The 23604-nt window shown below is 42.7% G+C and overlaps 1 protein-coding gene across 11 annotated transcripts in view; it reads left to right on the top strand.

The window, feature by feature from the left end:
• Nucleotides 1-23604, top strand: part of ubr4 (ubiquitin protein ligase E3 component n-recognin 4) — a 52990-nt gene that overhangs the window by 25456 nt on the left and 3930 nt on the right. For 5 of the 11 annotated variants that reach the window (XM_070968193.1, XM_070968186.1, XM_070968189.1 and 2 more), the window contains 59 exons: nucleotides 51-278; nucleotides 425-582; nucleotides 716-890; nucleotides 1288-1489; nucleotides 1892-2055; nucleotides 2214-2430; nucleotides 3478-3694; nucleotides 4292-4324; nucleotides 4600-4663; nucleotides 4780-4914; nucleotides 5307-5481; nucleotides 5736-5867; nucleotides 6108-6229; nucleotides 6461-6572; nucleotides 6736-6866; nucleotides 7081-7258; nucleotides 7735-7839; nucleotides 8293-8448; nucleotides 8890-9058; nucleotides 9234-9438; nucleotides 9532-9645; nucleotides 9944-10153; nucleotides 10245-10394; nucleotides 10499-10726; nucleotides 10965-11043; nucleotides 11156-11395; nucleotides 11558-11726; nucleotides 11963-12107; nucleotides 12553-12638; nucleotides 12736-12823; nucleotides 13134-13327; nucleotides 13493-13732; nucleotides 13854-13992; nucleotides 14334-14459; nucleotides 14919-15047; nucleotides 15135-15484; nucleotides 15823-15913; nucleotides 16111-16195; nucleotides 16482-16609; nucleotides 17264-17393; nucleotides 17523-17683; nucleotides 17817-17926; nucleotides 18320-18461; nucleotides 18754-18835; nucleotides 19034-19207; nucleotides 19478-19599; nucleotides 19703-19900; nucleotides 20052-20132; nucleotides 20241-20328; nucleotides 20569-20696; nucleotides 21161-21268; nucleotides 21411-21527; nucleotides 21655-21845; nucleotides 21965-22138; nucleotides 22260-22359; nucleotides 22499-22717; nucleotides 22853-22966; nucleotides 23130-23272; nucleotides 23394-23519. In XM_070968193.1, coding sequence (XP_070824294.1) covers nucleotides 51-278; nucleotides 425-582; nucleotides 716-890; nucleotides 1288-1489; nucleotides 1892-2055; nucleotides 2214-2430; nucleotides 3478-3694; nucleotides 4292-4324; nucleotides 4600-4663; nucleotides 4780-4914; nucleotides 5307-5481; nucleotides 5736-5867; nucleotides 6108-6229; nucleotides 6461-6572; nucleotides 6736-6866; nucleotides 7081-7258; nucleotides 7735-7839; nucleotides 8293-8448; nucleotides 8890-9058; nucleotides 9234-9438; nucleotides 9532-9645; nucleotides 9944-10153; nucleotides 10245-10394; nucleotides 10499-10726; nucleotides 10965-11043; nucleotides 11156-11395; nucleotides 11558-11726; nucleotides 11963-12107; nucleotides 12553-12638; nucleotides 12736-12823; nucleotides 13134-13327; nucleotides 13493-13732; nucleotides 13854-13992; nucleotides 14334-14459; nucleotides 14919-15047; nucleotides 15135-15484; nucleotides 15823-15913; nucleotides 16111-16195; nucleotides 16482-16609; nucleotides 17264-17393; nucleotides 17523-17683; nucleotides 17817-17926; nucleotides 18320-18461; nucleotides 18754-18835; nucleotides 19034-19207; nucleotides 19478-19599; nucleotides 19703-19900; nucleotides 20052-20132; nucleotides 20241-20328; nucleotides 20569-20696; nucleotides 21161-21268; nucleotides 21411-21527; nucleotides 21655-21845; nucleotides 21965-22138; nucleotides 22260-22359; nucleotides 22499-22717; nucleotides 22853-22966; nucleotides 23130-23272; nucleotides 23394-23519 — 8777 coding nt within the window. The remainder of the gene's footprint in view (nucleotides 1-50; nucleotides 279-424; nucleotides 583-715; nucleotides 891-1287; nucleotides 1490-1891; nucleotides 2056-2213; nucleotides 2431-3477; nucleotides 3695-4291; nucleotides 4325-4599; nucleotides 4664-4779; nucleotides 4915-5306; nucleotides 5482-5735; nucleotides 5868-6107; nucleotides 6230-6460; nucleotides 6573-6735; nucleotides 6867-7080; nucleotides 7259-7734; nucleotides 7840-8292; nucleotides 8449-8889; nucleotides 9059-9233; nucleotides 9439-9531; nucleotides 9646-9943; nucleotides 10154-10244; nucleotides 10395-10498; nucleotides 10727-10964; nucleotides 11044-11155; nucleotides 11396-11557; nucleotides 11727-11962; nucleotides 12108-12552; nucleotides 12639-12735; nucleotides 12824-13133; nucleotides 13328-13492; nucleotides 13733-13853; nucleotides 13993-14333; nucleotides 14460-14918; nucleotides 15048-15134; nucleotides 15485-15822; nucleotides 15914-16110; nucleotides 16196-16481; nucleotides 16610-17263; nucleotides 17394-17522; nucleotides 17684-17816; nucleotides 17927-18319; nucleotides 18462-18753; nucleotides 18836-19033; nucleotides 19208-19477; nucleotides 19600-19702; nucleotides 19901-20051; nucleotides 20133-20240; nucleotides 20329-20568; nucleotides 20697-21160; nucleotides 21269-21410; nucleotides 21528-21654; nucleotides 21846-21964; nucleotides 22139-22259; nucleotides 22360-22498; nucleotides 22718-22852; nucleotides 22967-23129; nucleotides 23273-23393; nucleotides 23520-23604) is intronic. The other 6 variants (XM_070968192.1, XM_070968187.1, XM_070968195.1 and 3 more) reach the window with 3 other exon arrangements.

Below are 23604 nucleotides of genomic sequence, written 5' to 3'. Positions count from 1 at the left end.
AAACACTCAGTAATGCTCGTCTTTTTCGATTTGTCTCCCTTGCTAAACAGATTTATGACTTGTCAGTGGATGCCCTGAGTCCCATGTACTACTTCCTGCTGCCAAGTTCTAAGATCCGTGATGCCACGTTCCTTTTCAATGAAGAGGGGAAGAATGTTATCGCCATCATGTCTTCAGCAGGTTACATGTACACCCAGCTCATGGATGAATCCAGCAGTGCCCAGCATGGCCCTTTCTATGTCACAAATGTATTGGAGATAACCCATGAAGACTTGAAGGTAAGTGAAATGTGTACCTAAGCCATGAGGTTAGACCCACAGAATCATGTGATCATATTACCACTTCAGAGCACTGCTATGAGGTTTCTCGAAATGATGAATGCCAGAAAGCAATATTGTGGTAAAATCTTTCTGTGTGACTCCAGGATAGCAATGGGCAGGTAGCCGGAGGTGGTGTGTCGGTGTATTACTCCCATGTGCTTCAGATGCTTTTCTTCAGCTACAGCCAGGGAAAGTCCTTTGCTGCCACAGTGAGCCGCAGCACCACTGAAGTCCAGAGGCTTTTCCCCATCAATGTGAAAGGGTAACACTTCCTCTGTACCGTAAATGCCCTCTTCACTCCCCAGTTAATGCACTGAATCTGAAAAAATGTAATGGGTAAATGGAAGAGCTAACTGTGTGTCCATTTTTTTCTGTTGCCCTCCTGTCCTCTTAAGCTCTAACGGTGGAAGCACTAAGATGTCACCTGCTCTGTGCCAGTGGTCTGAGGTCATGAACCACCCAGGCCTGGTGTGCTGCGTGCAGCAGACAACAGGCATACCACTTGTCATCATGGTCAAACCAGACACCTTCCTCATTCAAGAGATTAAAACTCTGCCAGCCAAAGCTAAGGTAATGACCACTTAATGTAACACACTGACTTACCACTGTCACAGTCACGAGTTGGTTAGAAGTCAGAACTGCAGCAATCAGTGATGGCAGTGTATGAAATGGAAAAAGGAAAAGCGTGGTAAGAAGAGCGTGAATGCACTACAAGCACACTGACCACATATGAGCTTCTCACCTCTGGCGCTCATGTACTGTATTCCTCATCCTTTGTCCTGTTCTTATTTTGTTCATGTTTTTGACCTTGTTGTTCAGACAAATACAGCAAAGAGCAGTGTTTTTTCCTGCTGTCATACAGTCGTCATCTTGTTTTGTAGCGCACATGTGTGGAACGTGTGTCACCCACTGGGTTTGATTTCTTCACCATATCTTAAGGTTAACATTAATTTTCTCTTTTCCCCAGATTCAAGATATGGTAGCTATCCGACACACTGCCAGTAATGAGCAGCAGCGCACCACTATGATTCTCCTCTGTGAAGACGGAAGCCTGCGAATCTACATGGCCAATGTAGACAACACCTCTTACTGGCTCCAGCCATCACTGCAGCCCAGCTGTGGCATCAGTATCATGAAGCCTGTCCGCAAGCGCAAAGCTGCTGCTACTAGTAAGTTTCAAACCAATAAAGTGCAACTATTTTTTAATTACAAAAAATGTAAGCAAGTTGATCCCAGCGCCAACCAGCTCTGGGCCAGTGTGATCATCATACTTGGACAATAGCTGGTAATTTGCCAAAGTGCCTGATTAACCACTGTTGACATTTGAAGGGTGATTCTAACACACAACCTCAGCTCAAGAATATTTGAGCTGTTCTTAAAAATTAGATTATTGACTTAAATTCTCTAGTTTGTAAAAGTCCACATCAGTGTCAAGGTGCAGTTTATTCACAATTTTCATTAAAATTTGTGTAAACATGTTTAATGGCTTCCTCAGGAATGTTCATGATATCCAGAAACTGCTTACTTGCATACAAAAGTTTCAAATATTAATGGAATGAATTTACTTTTAGCCACTCGGACCTCTAGTCAGGTGACATTCCCAGTGGACTTTTTTGAACACAACCAGCAGCTGACAGAGGTGGAGTTTGGGGGCAATGACTTGCTGCAGGTCTACAATGGACAGCAGATTAAACACAGGCTCAACTCCACTGGGATGTATGTGGCCAACACAAAGGTAGGGACAGTTCGAACAAAATGATTCTGTGTTGGAAAAGGTGCAACTGTCAGCCATGTCTGTGTTTGTTTGCTTTTTTATAGTAAAGACACTGCATATAGACCATACACATGCACTATTAGACAATTTTTTTCATGAGTCTGGTTGTTTCCTCCTAGCCTGGTGGATTCACTGTGGAGGCGGTCAACAACAACAGCTCGATGGTGATGACAGGCATGCGTGTGCAGGTGGGCACACAGGCCATTGAGAGGGCTCCTTCCTATGTGGAGGTGTTTGGCCGCACCATGCAGATAAACCTGACGAGAGCCCGCTGGTTTGACTTTCCCTTCACCAGAGAGGAGGCCCTGCAGGCTGACAAGAAGCTGTCCATCTTTAGTAAGAGCAAGAGTGTGCAATGTTGATTATATGTTGCTGTTTGCTGCTATGATGCATTGATATTTTTGTAATGTCCAGTATAGTGGATGACCTATTACTTCAGAAGTCAGTTTAGTATTTTTTGTAGCTTCTTAATCTAAGTTAAAGCACACCATATGGTGAATATTAGTATTTTTTGTCATGCATCTGTGTTTTTTGCCCAGTCATCCGCCCTTTCAACACAAGATTTTTAAGTCGGAATGAAAATAGTTTGACAAACCCCAGAGTACTTGAAGTTTGTTGCTATATCCTCCTGAGAACCAAGGGAAAAAAGTATCTTTCAATTTATTTATTTATTTTTTTTTGTGATTTCCTGCCTTTGGAGCTAAAACAACTCACAATTTAGAATTTTGTAAAAATATTTTTATTTTAGATTTTACAGCATGCCCACTGTAGTGGACTAACCGAACTATTTTACCAGAACACAACGAAATCATAATAGGCTGACAAGAAAACAAGAATGTCTATCCATTTTTTAAATGAACCTGAACATTTGGCCTATATCTTTTGTTGAACTACTGAACAAAATTGACATTATTAAACATTCATAACATTGCTATTGTTTTTTCTAACAAAAAGTTTAACTGAACTCTGACTCCAATTTTATGATTCCTGACATGTTCATAAACAAGACAATATATGATTACCATAGTTAAAAAACTATATATTTGACTGATCTTTTCTCTTTACCTGGCATGCACATTTTGCCGCAGTCTGCATTTTGTCTCCGCATGAAAACAAAGTTCCCCTCATCCCACCCAAACACATGAGATATCATTAGAAAGGCCAGGATGTCCTCTACTGAGCACACCAGGACCCAGTAGGGTAGCTCAAAGGAGTCAAAAGAAATAGACCAAAACCAAATGTCCACTACAGAGGACATAAATGAATAGGCTTGGTCTCAGGAGGATATAATACCTTGGCATCGGATCACACTGAATTTTCTGCAGACTGTTAAAAAACCATCTTCTCTTCTGATGCATTTTCATCATCTTGTTCATTTTAAAGTTGGAGCATCTGTTGACCCAGCTGGAGTCACCATGCTTGATTCAATCAAGATCTACGGCAAAACCAAGGAGCAGTTCGGCTGGCCTGAGGATCCACCAGAGGACTTCTCCTCTGCCTCAGTTAACAACGTCTGCAGTCCCAACCTCAACCAAGGCAATGGTGCCTCAGATGGAGACATAGCCACACCAACCACCACAAGTGGCAGTGTGCTGGAGAGGTATGGGATTTCCACATAAGGGTGACCCTCTGTAGTTCAGTTAACCACACTCATGATCTGATGAGATAGTGTGACTATTTCTTTAACTTCTAAATGGCCACATTTGTCCTTTTGAGACCTGTGTAGACAAATCAATGAGAAGCACTGTTTTATGATAATAAGGAATTTTTTTTATATTTGCATAAAGGTGATGAAGTGCCTTGATTTGATAGGAATTTAGCCAAAACATGCCTGTGGTTATTTTGTCTAGAAACAGTTTCTATATTGGTTTTCCATCCAATTAAGTATATCATGATATTAATAGATGTTGTCATTAAAGAATTACACTTACTGTGATAGACGTACCAGATTTTATCCATATCTTTACCCTTCTTGAGTCCAGCTATGTAGCAGGCGTTGTTGAGGACGAGCCTTAAGTTTTAACAGTGGGGGTTGGGTTCTCTTTAGCGTATTTAGTGCATGGCTATTGTGATGTCATCTTTTCTTGCATGCTTCTCTTATGTTCAGCTGAATCATTTAATTTCACTTGTTTCTTTCTGTGATCCTCACACTTTGTTTTTGTTCTTTTTCTTTTGCTCCCAAAAATACAATAAAAAGTTGTGAAACTGAGTCCTTATCAACCTTGGACCGGTTAGTAACTGCCCTTTCTCTGCTTGTTTGTATGGTTTTGTGCATGTGTGCCAATTTGTGTGTCCATGCTTGATAGTGTGTACCTGTCATGCACCATTTCAACACTTGCACAACAAAATTCTTTTCTTAAACATTTATTCTTGCATTCAGTGTTTTGGCATTTAGATCAGCACAGACTGCAACTGGTTGAGATTTGCTATTTTTTTCTGTTTGTTTTGTTGATTTAAGGGGAAATCTGCAGTAGAAGCATTGTTGATCCTCTTTCTTAATTACAGGTTGGTTGTCAGCTCCCTTGAGGCTTTGGAAAGCTGCTTTGCAGTAGGTTCCTCCAGTGAAAAGGTAAACAAATGAAGATTTTATTCTTTAAGTTATAACACATGTGAAGGAAAAATACCGTGTTAAACTTGTTTGCCTTTAGTGAGTGTTGTTGACTGCATGTCTTCAACACTTTGTAGGAGAAGAATAAGGCTGCAGCGCTGGAGTTGGCCACTCTACTCCTGTCCATGCCAACCCCTGCAGGTGTGCAGCAGCAGACCAAGGGACTTCTTGCCAGCCTGCACACCAGCCGAACTGCCTACCACAACCACAAGGTAGGGGTGATTGGAAAAAGGGAAAACCACATCAGATTTTGGTATATTGTATTGATGAACCTTGATTTATTTCTTTACATCAAGGAACCTCAGTGGAAATAAGTATTGAACTGTTGAATCCTGTGTGAGGGAAGTAAGCCAAGATTATTGTTGTATTGTAGTTTACAGCCAGCTGTGCAGAAAAACTGAGTTTGTTCATCATTGATCAACAATTAAATCCATTAAATGTAAATGTTACACAGCAGTTTGTTCAGAAACCACACCCTCAGAATTACATTATGATCATGGAAACTGAATTGTAAGTGCTCAAGTACCTTTATGTGTTAAATGTTGTGCTCATCCTTTACATCACTTATAAAGAACTATTGCAACACTTCTCTGTCTCTTATCAGGACCAGTCCTTGCTGAGTAATGCGGTGCAGTGTCTGAATAGCTGCAGCCGTGAGGGGAGGGAGCTTGACCCTGATGTCTTCCAGAGGCTTGTGATCACTGCCCGCTCCATTGCAATCATGAGACCCAACAACTTGGTGCATTTTACAGAAACAAAGTCATTACACCATGACTCTGGTAAGAGGCTATTCTATTGGTGACAAGTGTCGGCCAAGACTTCAGAATATAAGTTTTTTTCAATTTATGTGTAAATATGTATGCGGTTACACGATTATACCGTCTGTAATCATGATGTCATGAGTTACAGACATGTCAAAAGAAATTCTTCTACATTTGTTGGCCTAGTTGACTTTCTAAGTGGCTTTGGAGCTAAATAATCTAAAAGTTTCAGAGAAGACTCATTTATTCATTTTCTTCTTGTTTTCACCCAGAAATGACAGAGGATGGGCAAAAACATCTGGATGGTGAGAGCTGTAATTTTATCACACAGCTGATGAATAACTTCTGGAAGCTTCATTCCCTAAAACCGAAGAACGCCTTTCTTGCTCCTGCTTGCCTGCCTGGTAAGGTCAAACTTTCGGATCTCAAAATTGTGCAAATACGTTAACTACATATGAAAAATATGTAGATATGTTTTAAGTAATGTGAACGTGAAGTTTCCTGGCTGTCAGCACACATTTAAATGTTATGGAGAACATTTACACAGAATGCATACTGTCTGGAAGCACTACTTTGATTTTGGTACACTACACAGAGTTGAAAACAATGAATGTGAATGTTTTTCTTCTCCTCCTCTATCTAAGGCTTAACTCATGTGGAAGCAACAGTGAATGCCTTGGTGGATATCATCCATGCATACTGCACATGTGAACTGGATTACATCAATGTAGCCTCCAAAATCTACATGCAAATGTTACTGTGCCCAGTAAGTATAGTACCGCTACTAATCACTAGAAACGAAATTCAGTTGTATCCTAATAATCCTGGTATTTGCCAAACAAGGCTATTTATAATCAGGATTTTGATGAATCAGGAAATTACTTTGCAGAATTACCTCTTGTAATTGGGATAAGAGCTGTTACATGGGATACTATCGTTAAATGCAGTATTGGACTGCAGTCACCAGGAAACCATTCTGTATTTGAACCAATTTCAGGACACAGCCGTGAGCTTTGCTTGTAAGCAGGCCCTGATCAGAGTGCTTCGACCAAGAAACAAACGACGACATGTGACCCTTCCATCTCCCCCACGCTCCAACACACCTATGGGTGAGTTTTCATAGGCTGTGGGTGAATGTTCAGGACAATTGCAGTTTCAAAAAGTTTTTAGTGTTCACATTCCAGTCCAAGGTCTGCACAGTAAAACAATGTCTAAATAAAGACTTCCTATGACCACATGTGGATTCAGTTCTCTAAAACTTTTCTTTGATAGGTGACAAGGATGATGATGATGATGACGATGCAGATGACAAAATGCAGTCATCAGTGCTGACGGGAGGAGAAGAAGGCAGACAGGAGAGTCAGGAGCAGAGCGAAGTGGACCATGGGGACTTTGAGATGGTGGTAAGTAAAGATGGCCGATGTAGCCTGTGGGTTATATTTGACATAACTCCTACGTTGTTAACATTGTGAAAGGAGACATGTCGAGAAACATAAACCCCTCTCACGAGTATGAAATTATAGTTAACTTGTTCTTAGTTCCCTGGCATATGAAGTTAAAATCCAAGTATAAATCTTTGTTACAAACTTAATACCTTTGTTTTTCTGTCTCCTCCAGTCAGAGTCCATGGTCCTGGAGACAGCAGAAAATGTCAACAATGGAAATCCGTCTCCCTTGGAGGCTCTGCTGGCTGGGGCTGAGGGTTTCCCCCCCATGCTAGACATCCCTCCTGATGCAGATGATGAAACTATGGTCGAGCTGGCCATTGCTCTCAGCCTTCAGCAGGATCAACAGGGTCAGTTGCCTGAAAATGCAAGAAATGCAATAGTTTGTGGTAGCTTAAACTGCCTGGGAATCCCATTCAACATTTAGACACTCTCCCTATGTGTGATGTTTCTGAACAGTTCTCAAGCTGTTCAGTATACAGTTGTTTGAACCTACAGTTACACCTGTGGACAACAGCGAAGCACTGAGCAGATGTTAGCAATTCTAGGAGATAATACCACTGAAACACAACACTCTAAAACACATTTTTAGCTAAAAAGTAAACAGTTTTAGTTTCGCAGAGCTGTAACACTAATCGCAAAAGTGAAACTTGCAGTAATTGAAAGGCTCTTGAAACTGCAAGGTTTCATATATCCTCATATATCAACCAATTTTGGTGTCTGGTTAACCTCAAATGATTGACAAAATCAGGATAAGCATGACTTAGAGGATCAGTATTTTGGGTGAGCACTTTTAACGTATTATACATATTTTTGACATTTTTAGGGAGTAGTAGCAGCGCTCTTGGCCTTCAGAGCCTTGGCCTGTCTGGCCAGGCACCAAGCTCCTCATCACTGGATGCTGGCACCCTTTCAGACACCACCGCATCAGGTAAAAAAAAAACACTTTGGCGGTAGTATGGGATTAGAAGGAAGCTAGGTTTTTGTAACTGAAAGGCCCGAGTGGCTTGGAAATCCTTCACATTAGACATCAAAATCTTATTATCTTAGCCACAATTTGGAACTAATTGGCAAAATCTCACAGCATGTTTGTTGTGACCAGTGATAATATTCCACATTGAAGATCATAACCTTGTGGCACAGCTTGCTGTCTTAGTTCAGTATTTTGACATTCAAGTGGTTGTTGATCCTCTTTTCAGTCTGTCATGTTTGCTCAAGTAGGTCGTAATTACATATAATAATACCCACAATAGGTTCAAGAGAAAAACCAGCAATGACAGGCGTGTTTGGCATGTACTGCATGCTTTTTTGCATTGTTGGTGCACAAGTGTGAGCTGAAATTATGTATCCTGGCCAGATGACCGTGGTGTATTTACTGTTACAGCTATTGCTATGATTTCAGCCCCGGCATCAGATGATGAGGGCAGCACAGCTGCTACTGATGGCTCCACACTGCGGACCTCCCCAGCTGAGCATGGTGGCAGCGTGGGCTCAGAGAGTGGAGGTTCTGCAATTGACTCTGTAGCGGGGGAACACAGTGGTGGGTGATTTCAGAAACCAAATATGAGATATTATGATTGTTATACCAGCCTGGTAGACAAAATGTTATATATGCATGTCTTAGCTCATATAGTATCTATAAACCACACGTCAGACTCATTCCACAAAGGGCCGAGTGGCTGAAGGTTTTCTTTCCAGCCAAGCAGCAGCACACCAGACACTCATTTCATTAGCTGATCTCAGTCTTCAGACAGCTGATTGGTCAGACTGCGTGCTTTTGATTGGTTGGAGGAAAAACCTGCAGCCACACAGCCCTTTGTGGAATGAGTTTGACATGCCTGCTATAAATGCAAACAGTACAAGTCTTTACAGACAGTAGATATTAATTAATGGGTATTAAACCTTTCACTGTCTTTTTAAGCTGTTGATCAGTTACCCTCGCAGCTTTCTCACTCACTTGTGCATGCATGTTTGTGTACAGTTTCGGGACGCAGCAGTGCATATGGGGACACAGCAGTGGAGGGCCACCCTGCAGGTCCAGGCAGTGTCAGCTCCAGCACTGGAGCTATCAGCACCACCACAGCCCAGCAGGAAGGCGACGGCTCAGAGGGGGAAGGAGAGACTGAGGGAGACATTCACACAAGCAACAGGTCAGACATACCAATTGCAAAGTGGAAAGGGGAAAGCGGAAAGAAATTCGGGAATAAATGTGTTGGGGTAGATTGTCATCATATTCATATTGTCATTGACATTAAGTTTGATATAATCAACTCAATTGTAGAATTAAAAATGTTCTTTCTTTTTTTATTTTGTGTTTCTTGTCAGGCTACACATGGTTCGCCTTATGCTACTGGAGCGCTTGCTTCAGCACCTTTCTCAGCTCCACAATGTAGGTGGGGTCCAAGCCATCCCTTACATGCAGGTTATCCTCATGTTGACGTCTGACCTGGATGGTGAGGATGAAAAGGATAAGGGTGCCTTGGATGACCTGCTAGCACAGCTCATTGCTGAGCTTGGCATGCACAAGAAGGTAACCACGGTCTCCTTGTGATGAATCAGATGAATCGGGCTTAAAAGTGTCATTGGTTTACTTGATTTTTTTATTTATTTTATTATTCTGCAGGATGTGTCCAAGAAGAATGACCGTTGCTCCATCAATGAAGTTCACCTGGTCATCATGAGACTACTCAGCGTCTTCATGTCTCGAACCAAGTCTGGCTCGAAATCCTCTACTGAGGTACATCCTCTTTTTTTCAATGAAGTTCTCTCTGATTTCATCCAAGGCTATCAGTTAAATGTCTTTTGGAATAATGTTAACAGCAGGTACATGAAAATTTGCAATTATTCAGATGTGTTAGTCAGACATCACAGTTTGTTCAAAGCCACCTTAAAGTAGCCATACAAGGTACTTGCATATCAAACATGTCATTTTCTATGGCTGAATTTCTCCATGGACAGCTTGCTACTTCTTTATGGATATTTAACGCTAAGTTGCTTGTAATACATGCCAGGTGCATCCTCTTTCTCTCTTCCAGTCTTCCTCGCTTATTTCGAATGCCACAGCTACTGCCTTGCTCAGCCTCGGCGCGATTGACTACTGTCTCCACGTGCTCAAATCGCTCCTGGAGTTCTGGAAGAGCCAGCAGGGTGAAGAAGAGCCTGTGGCCACCAGCCAGCTCCTCCGCCCACACACAGCCTCCTCTCCACCGGACATGAGCCCTTTCTTCCTCCGCCAATATGTCAAGGTATCAGATACTAGAAAACATCTTTAAAACTTGAGAAAGTGACTTTTGTTCAAGGAATGTTAATGTGAACTCACTGTGTTCTTCACATAAGGGACATGCTGCTGATGTATTTGAAGCCTACTCCCAGCTATTGACTGAAATGGTGCTCCGGCTGCCGTATCAGATCAAGAAGATTGCTGACACCAACCCACGTATCCCGCCTCCTGTCTTTGACCATTCCTGGTTTTATTATCTGTCTGAGGTAAGCAATTGAATTTATCACTTACATGATGTTCTTTTTCAACCTCTGTCTGCACTAAAGACATAAATAACAACCCCTTAATTCAGTCTTGCATTTCTCCTCAGTATCTGATGATTCAGCAGACACCATTCGTCAGAAGGCAAGTCAGAAAGCTGCTGCTGTTTATCTGCGGCTCAAAGGAAAAGTATCGTCAGCTGAGGGATCTGCACACCCTTGACTCCCATGTGCGCAGCATCAAGAAGCTCCTGGAGGAGCAGGGCATCTTCCTCCGGGCTGGCGTGGTCACAGCCACGTCTGGCTCAGCTCTACAGTATGACACACTCATCAGTCTGGTGAGTGTCCTCTGAGCAGTCGCGTAGACGACTCGTACCGAGCTTGTATGGTTTTTCATACTCATTCTTTCATTGTCTTATTAAGGTCACATATTCTGTGCATATTTTCCACAACCCTCATTTGTTAATTCTTCGTCTATTCTATTTCTTTGCTCTGTGATATAAATGTCAGCTGCTGGAAGGATTGAGCTTTTTGTAACTTTCTGTGCTTAAGTGTAACTTGCTTCTCTTGATGCAGATGGAACATCTGAAAGCTTGTGCTGAAATTGCCACTCAGAGGACGATCAACTGGCAGAAGTTCTGCATGAAGGATGACTGTAAGTTTCAGATCAGTGTGTGTAACTGCAAACAAACAAACTGAAGGCTAGTCGTGTTGACATCATAATCATTTCTTTTCCCTCCTCTTATCTCTTTCTCCTCTCTGTCCAGCTGTGTTGTACTTCCTGCTCCAGGTCAGCTTCCTGGTGGATGAGGGTGTTTCCCCTGTACTTTTGCAACTGCTCTCCTGTGCTCTGTGTGGCAGTAAGGTGCTGGCCAGCTCCTCCTCCTCCTCTTCATCATTCTCAGGAGGAGGCTCCAGTGGAACTGGACAGACCGCTTCTCAGTCCTCTCAGAGCAAGTCCTCCAGTAAAAAGAGCAAAAAAGAGGACAAGGAGAAAGACAAAGAGGGTGAGGCAACGACACAGACTTTGTCATACTTCACATTAAATCTTGTTTAGATAGTATACAGTGAATGGTACAATAGGCAGCTGGACAGGATATTTGGGTATCAAAAATGGATAGTAGATGCCAGAGCCATGACTGTGTTGTATTGTTGTGGACTGACCACAGGTGATGGAGTTGGTAGCCAGGAGGATCAGCTGTGTATGGCTCTGGTCAGTCAGCTTAACAAGTTTGCAGACAAGGAAACCCTCATTCAGTTCTTGCGCTGCTTCCTGCTGGAGTCAAACTCATCTGCTGTGCGCTGGCAAGCCCACTGCTTGGCACTTCATATCTACAGGTACTGCCAGCATCTAACACATTCAGACATACACAGGCAGCTTTGTTGGGCTCAGGCTCAAACCCAAAACAAATCTTCTTTCAATATTTGCACTTTTTCTAAGACTGTTGTGATTGAACGTTAAATTGTAGCATCGCTAAACAAGCAATGGAAAGAATGTGGGAATTAAAGCAATAAATTACTGAATGGTGAAACCACATCCTTGGACTGTGGCTGACATGAAAATCTCCCTGTAGGAACTCCAGTAAGTCTCAGCAGGAGCTCCTGCTGGAACTGACTTGGGCCATCTGGCCGGAGCTGCCTGCATATGGCCGCAAAGCTGCGCAGTTTGTTGACCTGCTTGGATACTTCTCACTCAAAACCCCTCAGACAGAGAAGAAGGTTTGTTCGAAAGCCTCGCAGACTATGGCTGTACTTCTTATAGTATAGTAATTGTTATTCAATTGTTATATTGTTGCCCTATATTGGTATAAGTTCATAAACAGCCGACTTGTGAACCGTATTCCTTAGTGTTTGTATTTGCACGTCACTGTAATTTGTGAGCCATGTGTGGGGTTTTCTTATTACTCCCAGTAATTGTTTTCTGCTTTTGACATGCCATCTGGGTAATGAGAGATTGTTTGGCTCCTCTTTGATGTAGTTTGGCTCTCTTTCTTAAAATACAAGGGTAATTTGACACAGAAATAACCAGACTTTTCGATTAATAAATTATTAAGTTAGGCTTTGTCCATAATGTATTGCTGGAAGTTGTCCTCCTGAATGTCTTCGCCTTTTTTATCATTATTCTCTATTGAATTGTTTGAGTGATTTCCCTTTTCTGTTCCAGTTGAAGGAGTATTCCCAGAAAGCTGTGGAAATCCTGAGGGCGCAGAACCATATCCTGACAAATCACCCGAACTCCAACATCTACAAGTATGTGACATGCTGTCTTGTAGCAAGGAGATTGCAATTTCATGTAGTGGACATCCTCTACATAAAAAATGTAATAATTTGGTGTTTTCTCCTGCAGCACTCTGTCAGGTCTAGTGGAGTTTGATGGATTTTATCTGGAGAGTGACCCCTGCTTGGTGTGCAACAATCCAGAAGTTCCCTTCTCAGTATGTGCAACACACAATCTCTAGCCAGAAAGTACACAAGAAGCTTAGCTAATAGAATTATTCTGCCAGTTTTTTCTTTCGTAAGTTTGCATGGCTTTTGCATCGGTTACGGTCAGTTAGACTACGATTAGTTTTGTTTTTGTAATTTTAACTGCTAATACAAGGTGTGATAGGCCTTGAGTAATGCATTTGCAGACAGAACAAAGATAAATCATGAGAACATTTGCAAGGGGACTTTGGTAAAACCAAACTGGTATACATATAGTCTGTTATTGTTGTTGTTTTCAACATTGTCGTGTTTGTCCTCCAGAATATAAAACTGTCATCGATCAAAGTGGACACTCGCTACACCACCACACAGCAGGTTGTCAAGCTCATTGGCAGCCACACCATCAGCAAAGTCACAGTGAAGATTGGTGACCTCAAACGCACCAAAATGGTCCGCACCATCAACCTCTACTACAATAACAGGACTGTACAGGCTATTGTGGAACTGAAGAACAAGTACGTTTTAACAGAGAGCTGCTTGTCATTTTTTCACTGATCATGTGTTCATAATGGTTACTTAGCAACAATATTACAAGATACAAAGATTACATAGTGGCCACACAGTTTCACTCTCACTCACTTGACAGTATAAAGTAAAAGCTCTTGACTGTTTCTTTTTAGGCCTGCTCGTTGGCACAAAGCCAAGAAAGTGCAGCTGACCCCGGGTCAGACAGAGGTGAAGATTGACCTTCCTTTACCCATCGTTGCATCCAACCTGATGATTGAGTTCTCGGATTTTTATGAGAACTACCAGGCCTCCACCGAGACCCTGCAGTGTCCGCGCTGCAGCGCTTCTGTGCCGGCCAACCCTGGAGTGTGTGGCAACTGCGGAGAGAACGTCTATCAGTGCCACAAGTGCAGGTGAGAAGCAGGTTTCCTCTGCATGTCTGAAAATATTGGGAAGTGTATGGAAATAATTGGAAACATTTTTTAAACAAGTTAATTGTATTTTGAATTTCTGGTTGTTCTCTTGTTCTATTAGGTCCATAAATTATGATGAAAAGGACCCCTTCCTGTGCAATGCCTGTGGTTTCTGCAAATATGCCCGATTTGATTTCATGCTATATGCTAAACCATGCTGTGCTGTGGATCCCATTGAGAACGAGGAGGACAGGAAAAAGGTAAATACAAGTGAAAAGGAAAGGAGTCAGAAGAGGCGGGGGGTACAGCTACAGGACACATTTAATACATAATACACCATCAAGGTTAGGTATAGGCACCAAAAACTACTTTGTTAGGTTAAGGAAAAGATCTCAGCGGATGTGTGGTGTACCTAAGTGGGTGTGTCAAATAGTCTGCGAGACTTGAGAGCCTTCTCCACCTGAACGCAAAGTACATCGTGTACATGCCTTCCCATATTGTAACTGGGACCTCACGAGTTCCATTAGAAGGCAGCAGAAGTCTCTGTCTCTACCTCCACCTTCACTCTGCATCACTTAATTTTTAATGTATTTTCCTGTAGGCTGTGACCAACATCAATACGCTGCTGGACAAAGCTGACCGGGTCTACCACCAGCTGATGGGCCACCGGCCCCAGTTGGAGAGCCTCCTGTCTAAAGTCAATGAGGCGGCGCCAGAGAAACCACAGGTCAGTTTGAAGAGGGGTCTGAGCAGTTATTCTTCTTTAGTCTTACACTAGATGATGCATAAGAAATTGAGGCATGAGTTACGTTAAGAAAGCCATTTGACCACATCTGCTTTGAACTGAAATGTATATGATGCACAGTTTAACTGATGCATCACACATCACACACTGGGATTCTTTAGATTAGTCTTTCAAAAATCATTTTTCAGCAAGTCTGAATCTCTGAAAGGTTTTGATAGCAGCTGACCAACATTATTGGCATGGTAGTAATACAGCATCTCCTTTTCATAAATCCCTGTAGCAGAACTGCCAAAGGTATGACTTTAGGTCATTGTAGTAGTAATAGTATATTTGTAGATTTTCTTGTTTCCTTAGAAATGTTGATTTAAGTGTGTTTTTTTTGTCTTATCTCTGCAGGTTTTTCCCATGAAATTATTCTCTCTTTTCCTGTCTTGCCCTCAGGACGACACTGGAGCAGGTGCAGGACTTGGTACATCCTCTGCTAATGTCAACAGATACATTCAGCAGCTGGCTCAAGAGTACAGCGGAGACTGCAAGACATCATTTGATGAACTCTCCAAGATTATACAGGTTATAAAGGATAAATATTTGAATTTGCCTGGTAGCATTTCGTTTTCTCCCTGCTTACATATAACTCCATTTTCTCTCCATTTACAGAAAGTGCTTGCATCTCGTAAAGAGCTCCTGGAGTATGATCTGCAGCAGAGAGAAGCTGCCACCAAGTCATCCCGCAGCAGCAGCAGCCACCAGCCAACCTTCACCGCCAGTCAGTACCGTGCCCTCTCTGTGCTGGGCTGTGGCCACACCTCCTCAACCAAATGCTATGGCTGTGCCTCGGCCGTCACAGGTCACTGTATCACACTGCTCCGTGCACTGGCCACCAATCCAGCCCTCCGGCAGATCCTGGTCCTCCAGGGTCTCATCCGTGAGCTGTTTGAGTATAACTTAAGGCGAGGTACAGCAGCCATGAGGGAGGAGGTGCGCCAGCTGGTCTGTCTCCTCACCAGGTATGTCCCTCCCCCATCTTGTAGTCAAGTAGAAGAGTTGAGTAGAGTTGATAGGCATCCATAACCTGAACTTGACAAAGCATGGCCAGAGTTATGGCCAGTCAGTCCCACTGGTGAAGAAACTATGCAGTGTCTTTTGTGACCGTAAATGAAGTTGGGGCACCCCCTACTGGTGTGTTCTACCTTTATTCTCTCCCTCAGGGAACGTTGGTTATACACGTGAGCACTAGATACTATGCTCTGCTCCCAAACGTGTTGCATTGAAAGCATAAGCTGTACATCTAAACTTACTTAACTAAATTGTGGTTGTGACTAAATATCATTCTGTCTTTTTCCAGAGATCATCCAGAGGCCACACAACAGATGAATGACCTAATTATCGCCAAGGTGTCGGCTGCACTCAAAGGCCACTGGGCCAATCCTGACCTGGTAAGTCCTCTTATGTGTCCTGCTGGAAGTTTAAGAACTTAAGCAAAAGAAACACTGGGAGATATATTTGCAGACGTATGTGTTATTTGTTGGAAAACATTTTTATCTGAACAGCAGAGCTCCTGGATTGAGCAGTTTAACTTTGTTGAAGAATTCCCAATTTTGATATGAATGTGATATCTTTATTTTTCAAACAGGTTAGTAATCTTCAGTATGAAATGCTGCTGCTGACCGACTCTATTTCAAAAGAGGGAGGATGCTGGGAGTTACGGTTGCGTTGTGGTAAGCCTGAATTCATAACCTCAAACCTCAAACGATGGTGATTTTTTTAAAGCTCTCTTTTATCTTATCATCCTCTGGATTAGTTTCATGGGGAGTAACTAATGCTTTAGTTAGATTTAGATAACTTCTGTTTTGATTTCATGCTAGTGAATAATTAATGAACAGTATGATCCATTACAATGCATCCTCTCCGCCAACCATCAGCCCATTTATCTGATTGTGATTGGGCTGAGTGGGAGACATTCAGCCTGACCTTTTGTCCTTTTTTTTTTTTTCCCCCTCATAGCCCTCAGTCTGTTTCTCATGTCGGTGAATATAAAGACGCCTGTTGTGGTGGAGAACATCACTCTCATGTGCCTGAGAATCCTGCAAAAGCTGATCAAGCCCCCTGCTCCCACAAGCAAGAAGAACAAGGTGAAAACGATATTACCCTGCTGGTTTTCTTCTGCCTGTTAGAGGGTTGTCAGTGTGAATGGTGCAGTGTAGTTGAGGAGATGGAAGGTTGAAAAACTTTTCATGACGCTGCCGTTCTTTGAACCCATCCATCCATCCATCCACTTTCTATGCCGCTTATCCCTTTCGGGGTCGCGGGGGGGCCGGAGCCTATCTCGGCTCTCAGTGGGCGGGAGGCGGGGTACACCCTGGACCGGTCGCCAGCCGATCGCAGGGCACAAGCACACAACCATTCACACTCACACTCACACCTAGGGGCAATTTAGAGTCACCAATCAACCTAATGAGCATGTTTTTGGTCGGTGGGAGGAAGCCGGAGTACCCGGGGAGAACCCACGCATGCACGGGAAGAACATGCAAACTTCACACAGAAAGGCCCAACCCGGGAATCGAACCGGCGACCTTCTTGCTGTGGGGCACGCGCACTCGTTATTTGAACCAAACAGAGAAAAAACAAAGCTGTAATTTACACGAAGAACCATGGAAGGCCTTGTTATTTGATGAATCAGAAAAATAATTACATATGTTACATTTCATTTAAAATACATCAGCTCAGGAAATGTAAGCATTGCATATGCAGTGACTGTAACTGTGTATGTTTGCTTTTGGTTACAGGACGCTGCTATTGAGTCTCTGACCACAGTCAGGCCTTACAGTAATGAAATCCATGCCCAGGCCCAACTGTGGCTCAAGAAGGACCCCAAAGCATCTTATGAGGCATGGAAAAAGTGTCTCCCAGCAAGAGGTAAGTACTGTTTCTGAACAAATATACAGCATATCAGTATAGCAACGTGGTTCTCTTATTTTCTCAGTTAAATAATGAAAAGTCATGATGATGAGTTTTTCCCTGTTGAATTTGTCTTGATCACCACAGGCCAGGAAGCTGTATCAAAGCCTCAGGGGAAGGCTGAGTTGCGAAGGCAGTACCTGTTGGAGAAGTATGTGTGGAAGTGGAAGCAGTTCATGAGGTCCAGAAAAGGCGAAGGCCTCTTTCCTCGCCTGCTCAAACTGAGCCACAACAACTGGCTGCGGCAGGTACGAAAATAAAGTGATAATTTAAATTACAATTTTGTTACAAGTATTTTTAGTGCTCTACTTGTTTCATGAGTATCTTTTGTTCGAAATCAAATTAGGAGCCAGTTAATCACTAGAGTTCTATTTGTTGCAGGTCCTTTTCACACCTGCTACTCAGGCAGCCAGACAGGCAGCTTGCACCATTGTCGAGGCCCTAACCACGATTCCCAGCCGCAAGCAACAAGTCCTGGACCTGCTCACCAGGTATGAGCCTAAAATAGAAAACCAGCAAGTCAAACAAACATCATGTGATGTTCTGTTAGGGATTCATTAACTATTATTACATCACTGTAAGATTTCCTCAGTACTAAAAGGTAGTACAGTATGTTCATGCGGGTACTCTGTTGCCTTCTTAAATCTGTATGCAGCAACAGAAAAACACAAATTGTGATGCAACTGATTGTGTCATTTTCAGACAAATATTTCTTAGCTTTATTGACTCAAGCAAAAGTAGGAAAAGTCTTAAAATAATTGAGATCAACTTTTTTGAACTAATGTTAAGAAAAGGAAAATGCAGTGAGCCCTTGGAGTCCAGCTGTCAACCTGACTTGGTGTAAAATCACCCTTTGTGTGTGTGTGTTTCTGTGTGTGTGTCAGTTATCTGGATGAACTGAGTGTAGCTGGAGAGTGTGCGGTGGAGTACCTGGGTCTGTACCAGAAGCTCATCAAGCCAACACACTGGAAGGTTTACCTGGCAGCCCGTGGAGTCCTGCCCTACATTGGTAACCTGATCACCAAGGTAATGGCCTCCAACTTAAAAAAGATATTCTTTTACAGTAAGATAAGGTCACTGTTGTCATAGAATATCTGTATGGGCTGCTGGTTTCCTTGAATTAAAACCTTTAGATCTGTTGAAATGTTAACTTCAAGAGCAAGTTGTGCTTTTTGTACTTTTCATTACATTTCAAATGTTTGGTATCTATACTGATTTCAAATATGGCAGAAGGGGTATTCATATATCAATATCATACTTCAATCGATACAACAAAAAAAGCTGTATCTTTCAATTTTCTGTTTACTTTCCCGTTCAGGAAATAGCCAATCTTCTGGCACTGGAGGAGGCCACACTGAGCACAGACTTGCAGCAAGGCTATGCCCTCAAGAGCTTGACTGGTATGATCGCTACAGTCCTGTTGTTTGTCTGACCATGAGATTAGTAGACGTGACACTGTAGGTACTGGCGGGTTTAGGTGTACTGTTTAAATGATACAGATGATTTTTATACCACAAGGAAACTTCAGGGTGATTCATTTGTGAAACTTGTTTTGATGTTGTTCCTTCAGAATTTGTATGTGTTTGTTGCCACTGCAGGATTGCTCTCGTCTTTCGTGGAGGTGGAGTCCATTAAGCGGCATTTCAAAAGTAGGTTGGTTGGCACAGTGCTCAACGGCTACTTGTGTCTGAGGAAACTGGTGGTGCAGCGCACCAAGCTCATCGATGAGACTCAGGACATGTTGCTCGAGATGCTGGAGGACATGACTACAGGTCTGTACTGATGACACTCAAAAGACATAAAATCTAAAATGTGGTTCCACCGCTTCGTTTTGGTTCTTGTAGCAATTATTCGTTTTCATACTTCTTGACATTTTATTAAGTCTGTCATCGCTATTTCCATATTTCAATAAAATGGGTAAAGCACAACTTCTGCTTTCGACAGATGAAAAAATCTTGTGAAATTAGATAATTTGGCAAAGATCATTATATGTTGTTGATGTGTTTTAAATATCAACCTTACAAATCTTTTTCTGTTCACAGGTACTGAGTCTGAAACCAAAGCCTTCATGGCTGTATGCATAGAGACTGCAAAGCGGTACAACCTGGATGACTACAGGACACCTGTGTTCATTTTTGAGCGACTGTGCAGCATCATCTATCCTGTGAGTTAGCTTTACCCTGATGCAGTTCAGCTAGACATTTCCTACAGAATAATGAACTGAATTGGTCATCGTCTGGACCTTTTGTTTCCTCCTTTGTGTTTAGGAGGAGAATGAGGTGACGGAGTTCTTTGTGACCTTGGAGAAGGATCCTCAGCAGGAGGACTTCCTACAGGGCCGCATGCCAGGAAACCCCTACAGCAGCAATGAGCCCGGCATTGGCCCCCTGATGAGGGACATCAAGAACAAGATCTGCCAAGACTGCGACCTGGTGGCACTGCTGGAGGACGACAGTGGGATGGAGGTAAACAGACAATTTCTAAACTTCCACCCCCTGCATGCTCAAAACACCATTTTTTTTGTTTTGGTGCAAGCTTTTATTGATCTCCTCCCTCTTTCTCGCGGAATTCTAAAAGTAGACTTTAACAGATGTCACTCTGCTCCTCTTTTCTCAGCTTCTGGTAAACAACAAAATCATTAGCTTGGATCTGTCAGTGGCAGAGGTCTACAAGAAGGTTTGGTGCCCTACAAATGAGGTGAGTCCTCGTGAGATTGACAGTGAATGATTGACCCTTTTAAGAACATCTGGAATTGTTCAGACTGTCAATAAATTAGTCACTCAGCATGTTGACTTTTCTCCCAAGGGTGAGCCAATGAGGATCATCTATCGAATGAGAGGTCTGTTGGGAGATGCCACGGAGGAGTTCATCGAGTCACTGGACTCAACCACAGGTTAGATCTCCTGTTAATTTACACAGTATGGTAATAATTCTCAGTCAAACATAGCTTGACCAATTGTTCTCGTTCTAAATATCACTTTTATTGACTCTGTTCACTGATGTGTGAGCCATTAGCCACGCTCTTGGCCATCAGCGTATTCAGTACCCACTCGAACGAGTAATGGAAAAGATGACTGTGTGTTACCTCGTCACAACTGAAGGATGAAAAGTGTTTTACCTGACCTTATTGCAGATGAAGAGGAGGATGATGAGGAGGTGTACAAGATGGCAGGAGTCATGGCTCAGTGTGGAGGACTAGAGTGTATGCTCAACCGGCTGTCTGGGATCAAAGATTTCAAACAAGGAAGACATCTGCTCACTGTAAGCCAGCATTTATACACCAAGAAAGTTCTTTGTGATAAGATGTAATCTCTATTCTTTGACCTTCAAAGCACACCGTAACATATTCTATACACACAAATAATAAAAATGAGTAGTAACTGATTACAACAGAATTTTGCATATGAAATCTAATGAAAGTCAGTAATTATCAGTTTATAAACCAATCTCTCTCTCCTGTAGTTAACATGGATTAATTTTACTCTTTAACCCTTTACTCTGTACTAGGAGGAGCGTTAGTATTAATATTTGCAATAAAACCACTGTAGAAGAAATTCTAGACCGTTTATCCATCCCAGACATACTTGATATCTATTTTATTTTAAATTGGTTTAAGTCATAAAGAAATGTTTTTTAAACAACAAAGTTTTACTTTGTTTGATCCCTTGTGCAGTTTTGATAAATACCAGCAGTTGAGTTGACAAGTGTGAATCTGTCACTCACAGGTTTTGCTGAAGCTGTTCAGTTATTGCGTGAAGGTGAAGATCAACAGGCAGCAGCTGGTCAAACCAGAGATGAACACACTCAACGTCATGCTGGGAACTCTGAACCTGGTGAGTTTTAGGAGGACTTCAATGCAGCACAGTTGAATTAGTCAATTTCACATTATCGTGCAATTGTAATCAAGCTTTTGTAGTGCAGTTCATCAGTACTTTGCGTTTCATAAAATCAGTGTGAATGTCTTTTTTCCTCCAGGCTTTAGTGGCAGAACAGGAGAGTAAGGACAGTGGTGGAGCCTCCATAGCGGAGCAAGTTCTGAGCATCATGGAGATCATTCTGGATGAAGCCAATGCTGAGATTTCAGAGGACAAGGTAAGTGACTGAAGCAGATTCACCTCTCTGAGTAAAGAGGAAGCATAGAAACTTAGGACATCGTAATGAAAGAAAATGTAGTCATCCAACTGTTTGATTGAAATGGGGTCTGGCTTGTCTTTTGCAGGGTAACCTGCTGCTGACAGGAGACAAAGATCAGCTGGTCATGTTGTTAGACCAGATCAACACCCCGTTTGTGCGCTCCAACCCCAGTGTGCTGCAGGGCCTGCTGCGCATCATCCCATACCTGTCCTTTGGTGAACTGGAGAAGATGAGGATCTTGGTGGAACGCTTCAAACCATGTTGCAGCTTTGACAAGTAGGCATCAGTCAGCTTTCATATAGAAATGAGCACATATTTCAGATTTTTTAAACGGATAATGTTAGTATTCCTGTAAGTATCTAAGTGGAACTGATGCCCAGCTTTTTTCCCCTAAGGTATGACGAGGAGCATAGTGCAGATGACAAAGTATTTTTGGATTGCTTCTGTAAAATCGCTGCTGGAATCAAAAATAACAGCAACGGCCATCAGCTGAAAGATCTTATTCTCCAGAAAGGAATAACACAGAGTGCACTGGACTACATGAAGAAACATATCCCAAATGCCAAAAAGTAGGTCTTGTGTCTTGTGTCGGTCAAATGCCCAAAGATAGTCTATCAAACCTCTGAGATAATTAAATATATGTTCTTGATAGTTTCAACCATGTCCTCTTGCTCTGACCTCTTCCATTAGTCTGGATGCAGATGTCTGGAAGAAGTTCCTCTCCCGACCAGCTCTACCCTTCATTCTCAGATTGCTCCGTGGTTTGGCTACCCAACACCCACCCACACAGGTACGAAAGATGATTAATGAAAAACTCCACTGAAATAGCGGAGCACTGAGATGAACCATTAAAATATTTGACCTAACTTGCAAACTATTCTTTGTGAGCAAACAGACTTTCCTAACATGACTGGATGCCCTCTCTTCAGGTGCTGATAGGCACAGATTCAATAACCAACTTGCACAAGCTGGAGCAGGTATCCAGTGACGAAGGCATCGGCACACTGGCGGAGAACCTTCTGGAGGCGCTGAGGGAGCACAGTGATGTCAACCTAAAGATTGAAGCAGCCCGCAGGGAGACCAGAGCTGAGAAGAAGCGTATGGCTATGGCCATGAGACAGAAGGCCCTGGGAACACTGGGAATGACGGTACTCTTTTCATTTTGATCATTTTGTTTAAATGCTGCTCATTTGTCTCTCTGCCACTGTCACCTGTTTTTCCAAAGCCCAGTGTTGGACCTAATGTTTTTGTTCAATGTGTGGTTTTATGTGTTTCCCTTTCAGACCAATGAGAAGGGTCAGGTAGTGACCAAGACCTCACTGTTAAAGCAGATGGAGGAGTTGATAGAGGAGCCTGGCTTGACCTGCTGTATCTGTAGAGAGGGTTACAAGTTCCAGGTACGCAACTCATCCAGGATTATGAGTGGATGCATATTAAGTATTTATGAGCAGTATATAAATATGAAATGTAGCTGTAAGCAGATGTAGCAGTATGACTTTGTAATCGTCTTCCGTCTCAGGTTTGGAATTAACGTTTTGGTCCTTGTCTCTCTTATCCTAGCCCACCAAAGTCCTGGGTATTTACACTTTCACGAAGCGTGTATCCTTGGAAGACTTTGAAAACAAGCCTCGCAAGCAGCAGGGCTACAGCACTGTGTCGCACTTTAACATAGTCCACTATGACTGCCATCTGGCAGCTGTCAGGTAGCCACAAACACCATCATGTACCTGCTGACCTTTACAGTGCCCTTTCAAAATGCTCTGTAACCTCACTTTTCATTCATTCTAACCAGAGCTTCTTACTTTTCCTTTTTCCCCGTGGCAGGCTGGCTCGTGGCCGAGAGGAGTGGGAGAGTGCTGCTCTCCAGAACGCCAACACAAAGTGCAATGGACTGCTTCCTGTGTGGGGGCCACATGTACCAGAATCAGCCTTTGCTACGTGCTTAGCAAGGTAAAGTCATGCATCAGCACACACACAGGAGCAAAGGTTTCCTTCATGTGGCACATGGTGAATCATTCCTAATTTGATTTCTCTT

This window comes from Chaetodon trifascialis, chromosome 8 (assembly GCF_039877785.1).
Source record: "Chaetodon trifascialis isolate fChaTrf1 chromosome 8, fChaTrf1.hap1, whole genome shotgun sequence".
Taxonomy (NCBI): Eukaryota; Metazoa; Chordata; class Actinopteri; order Chaetodontiformes; family Chaetodontidae; genus Chaetodon; species Chaetodon trifascialis.
Note: the sequence above shows the minus strand (reverse complement) of the source record. Positions and strands in the feature narration are given on the sequence as shown.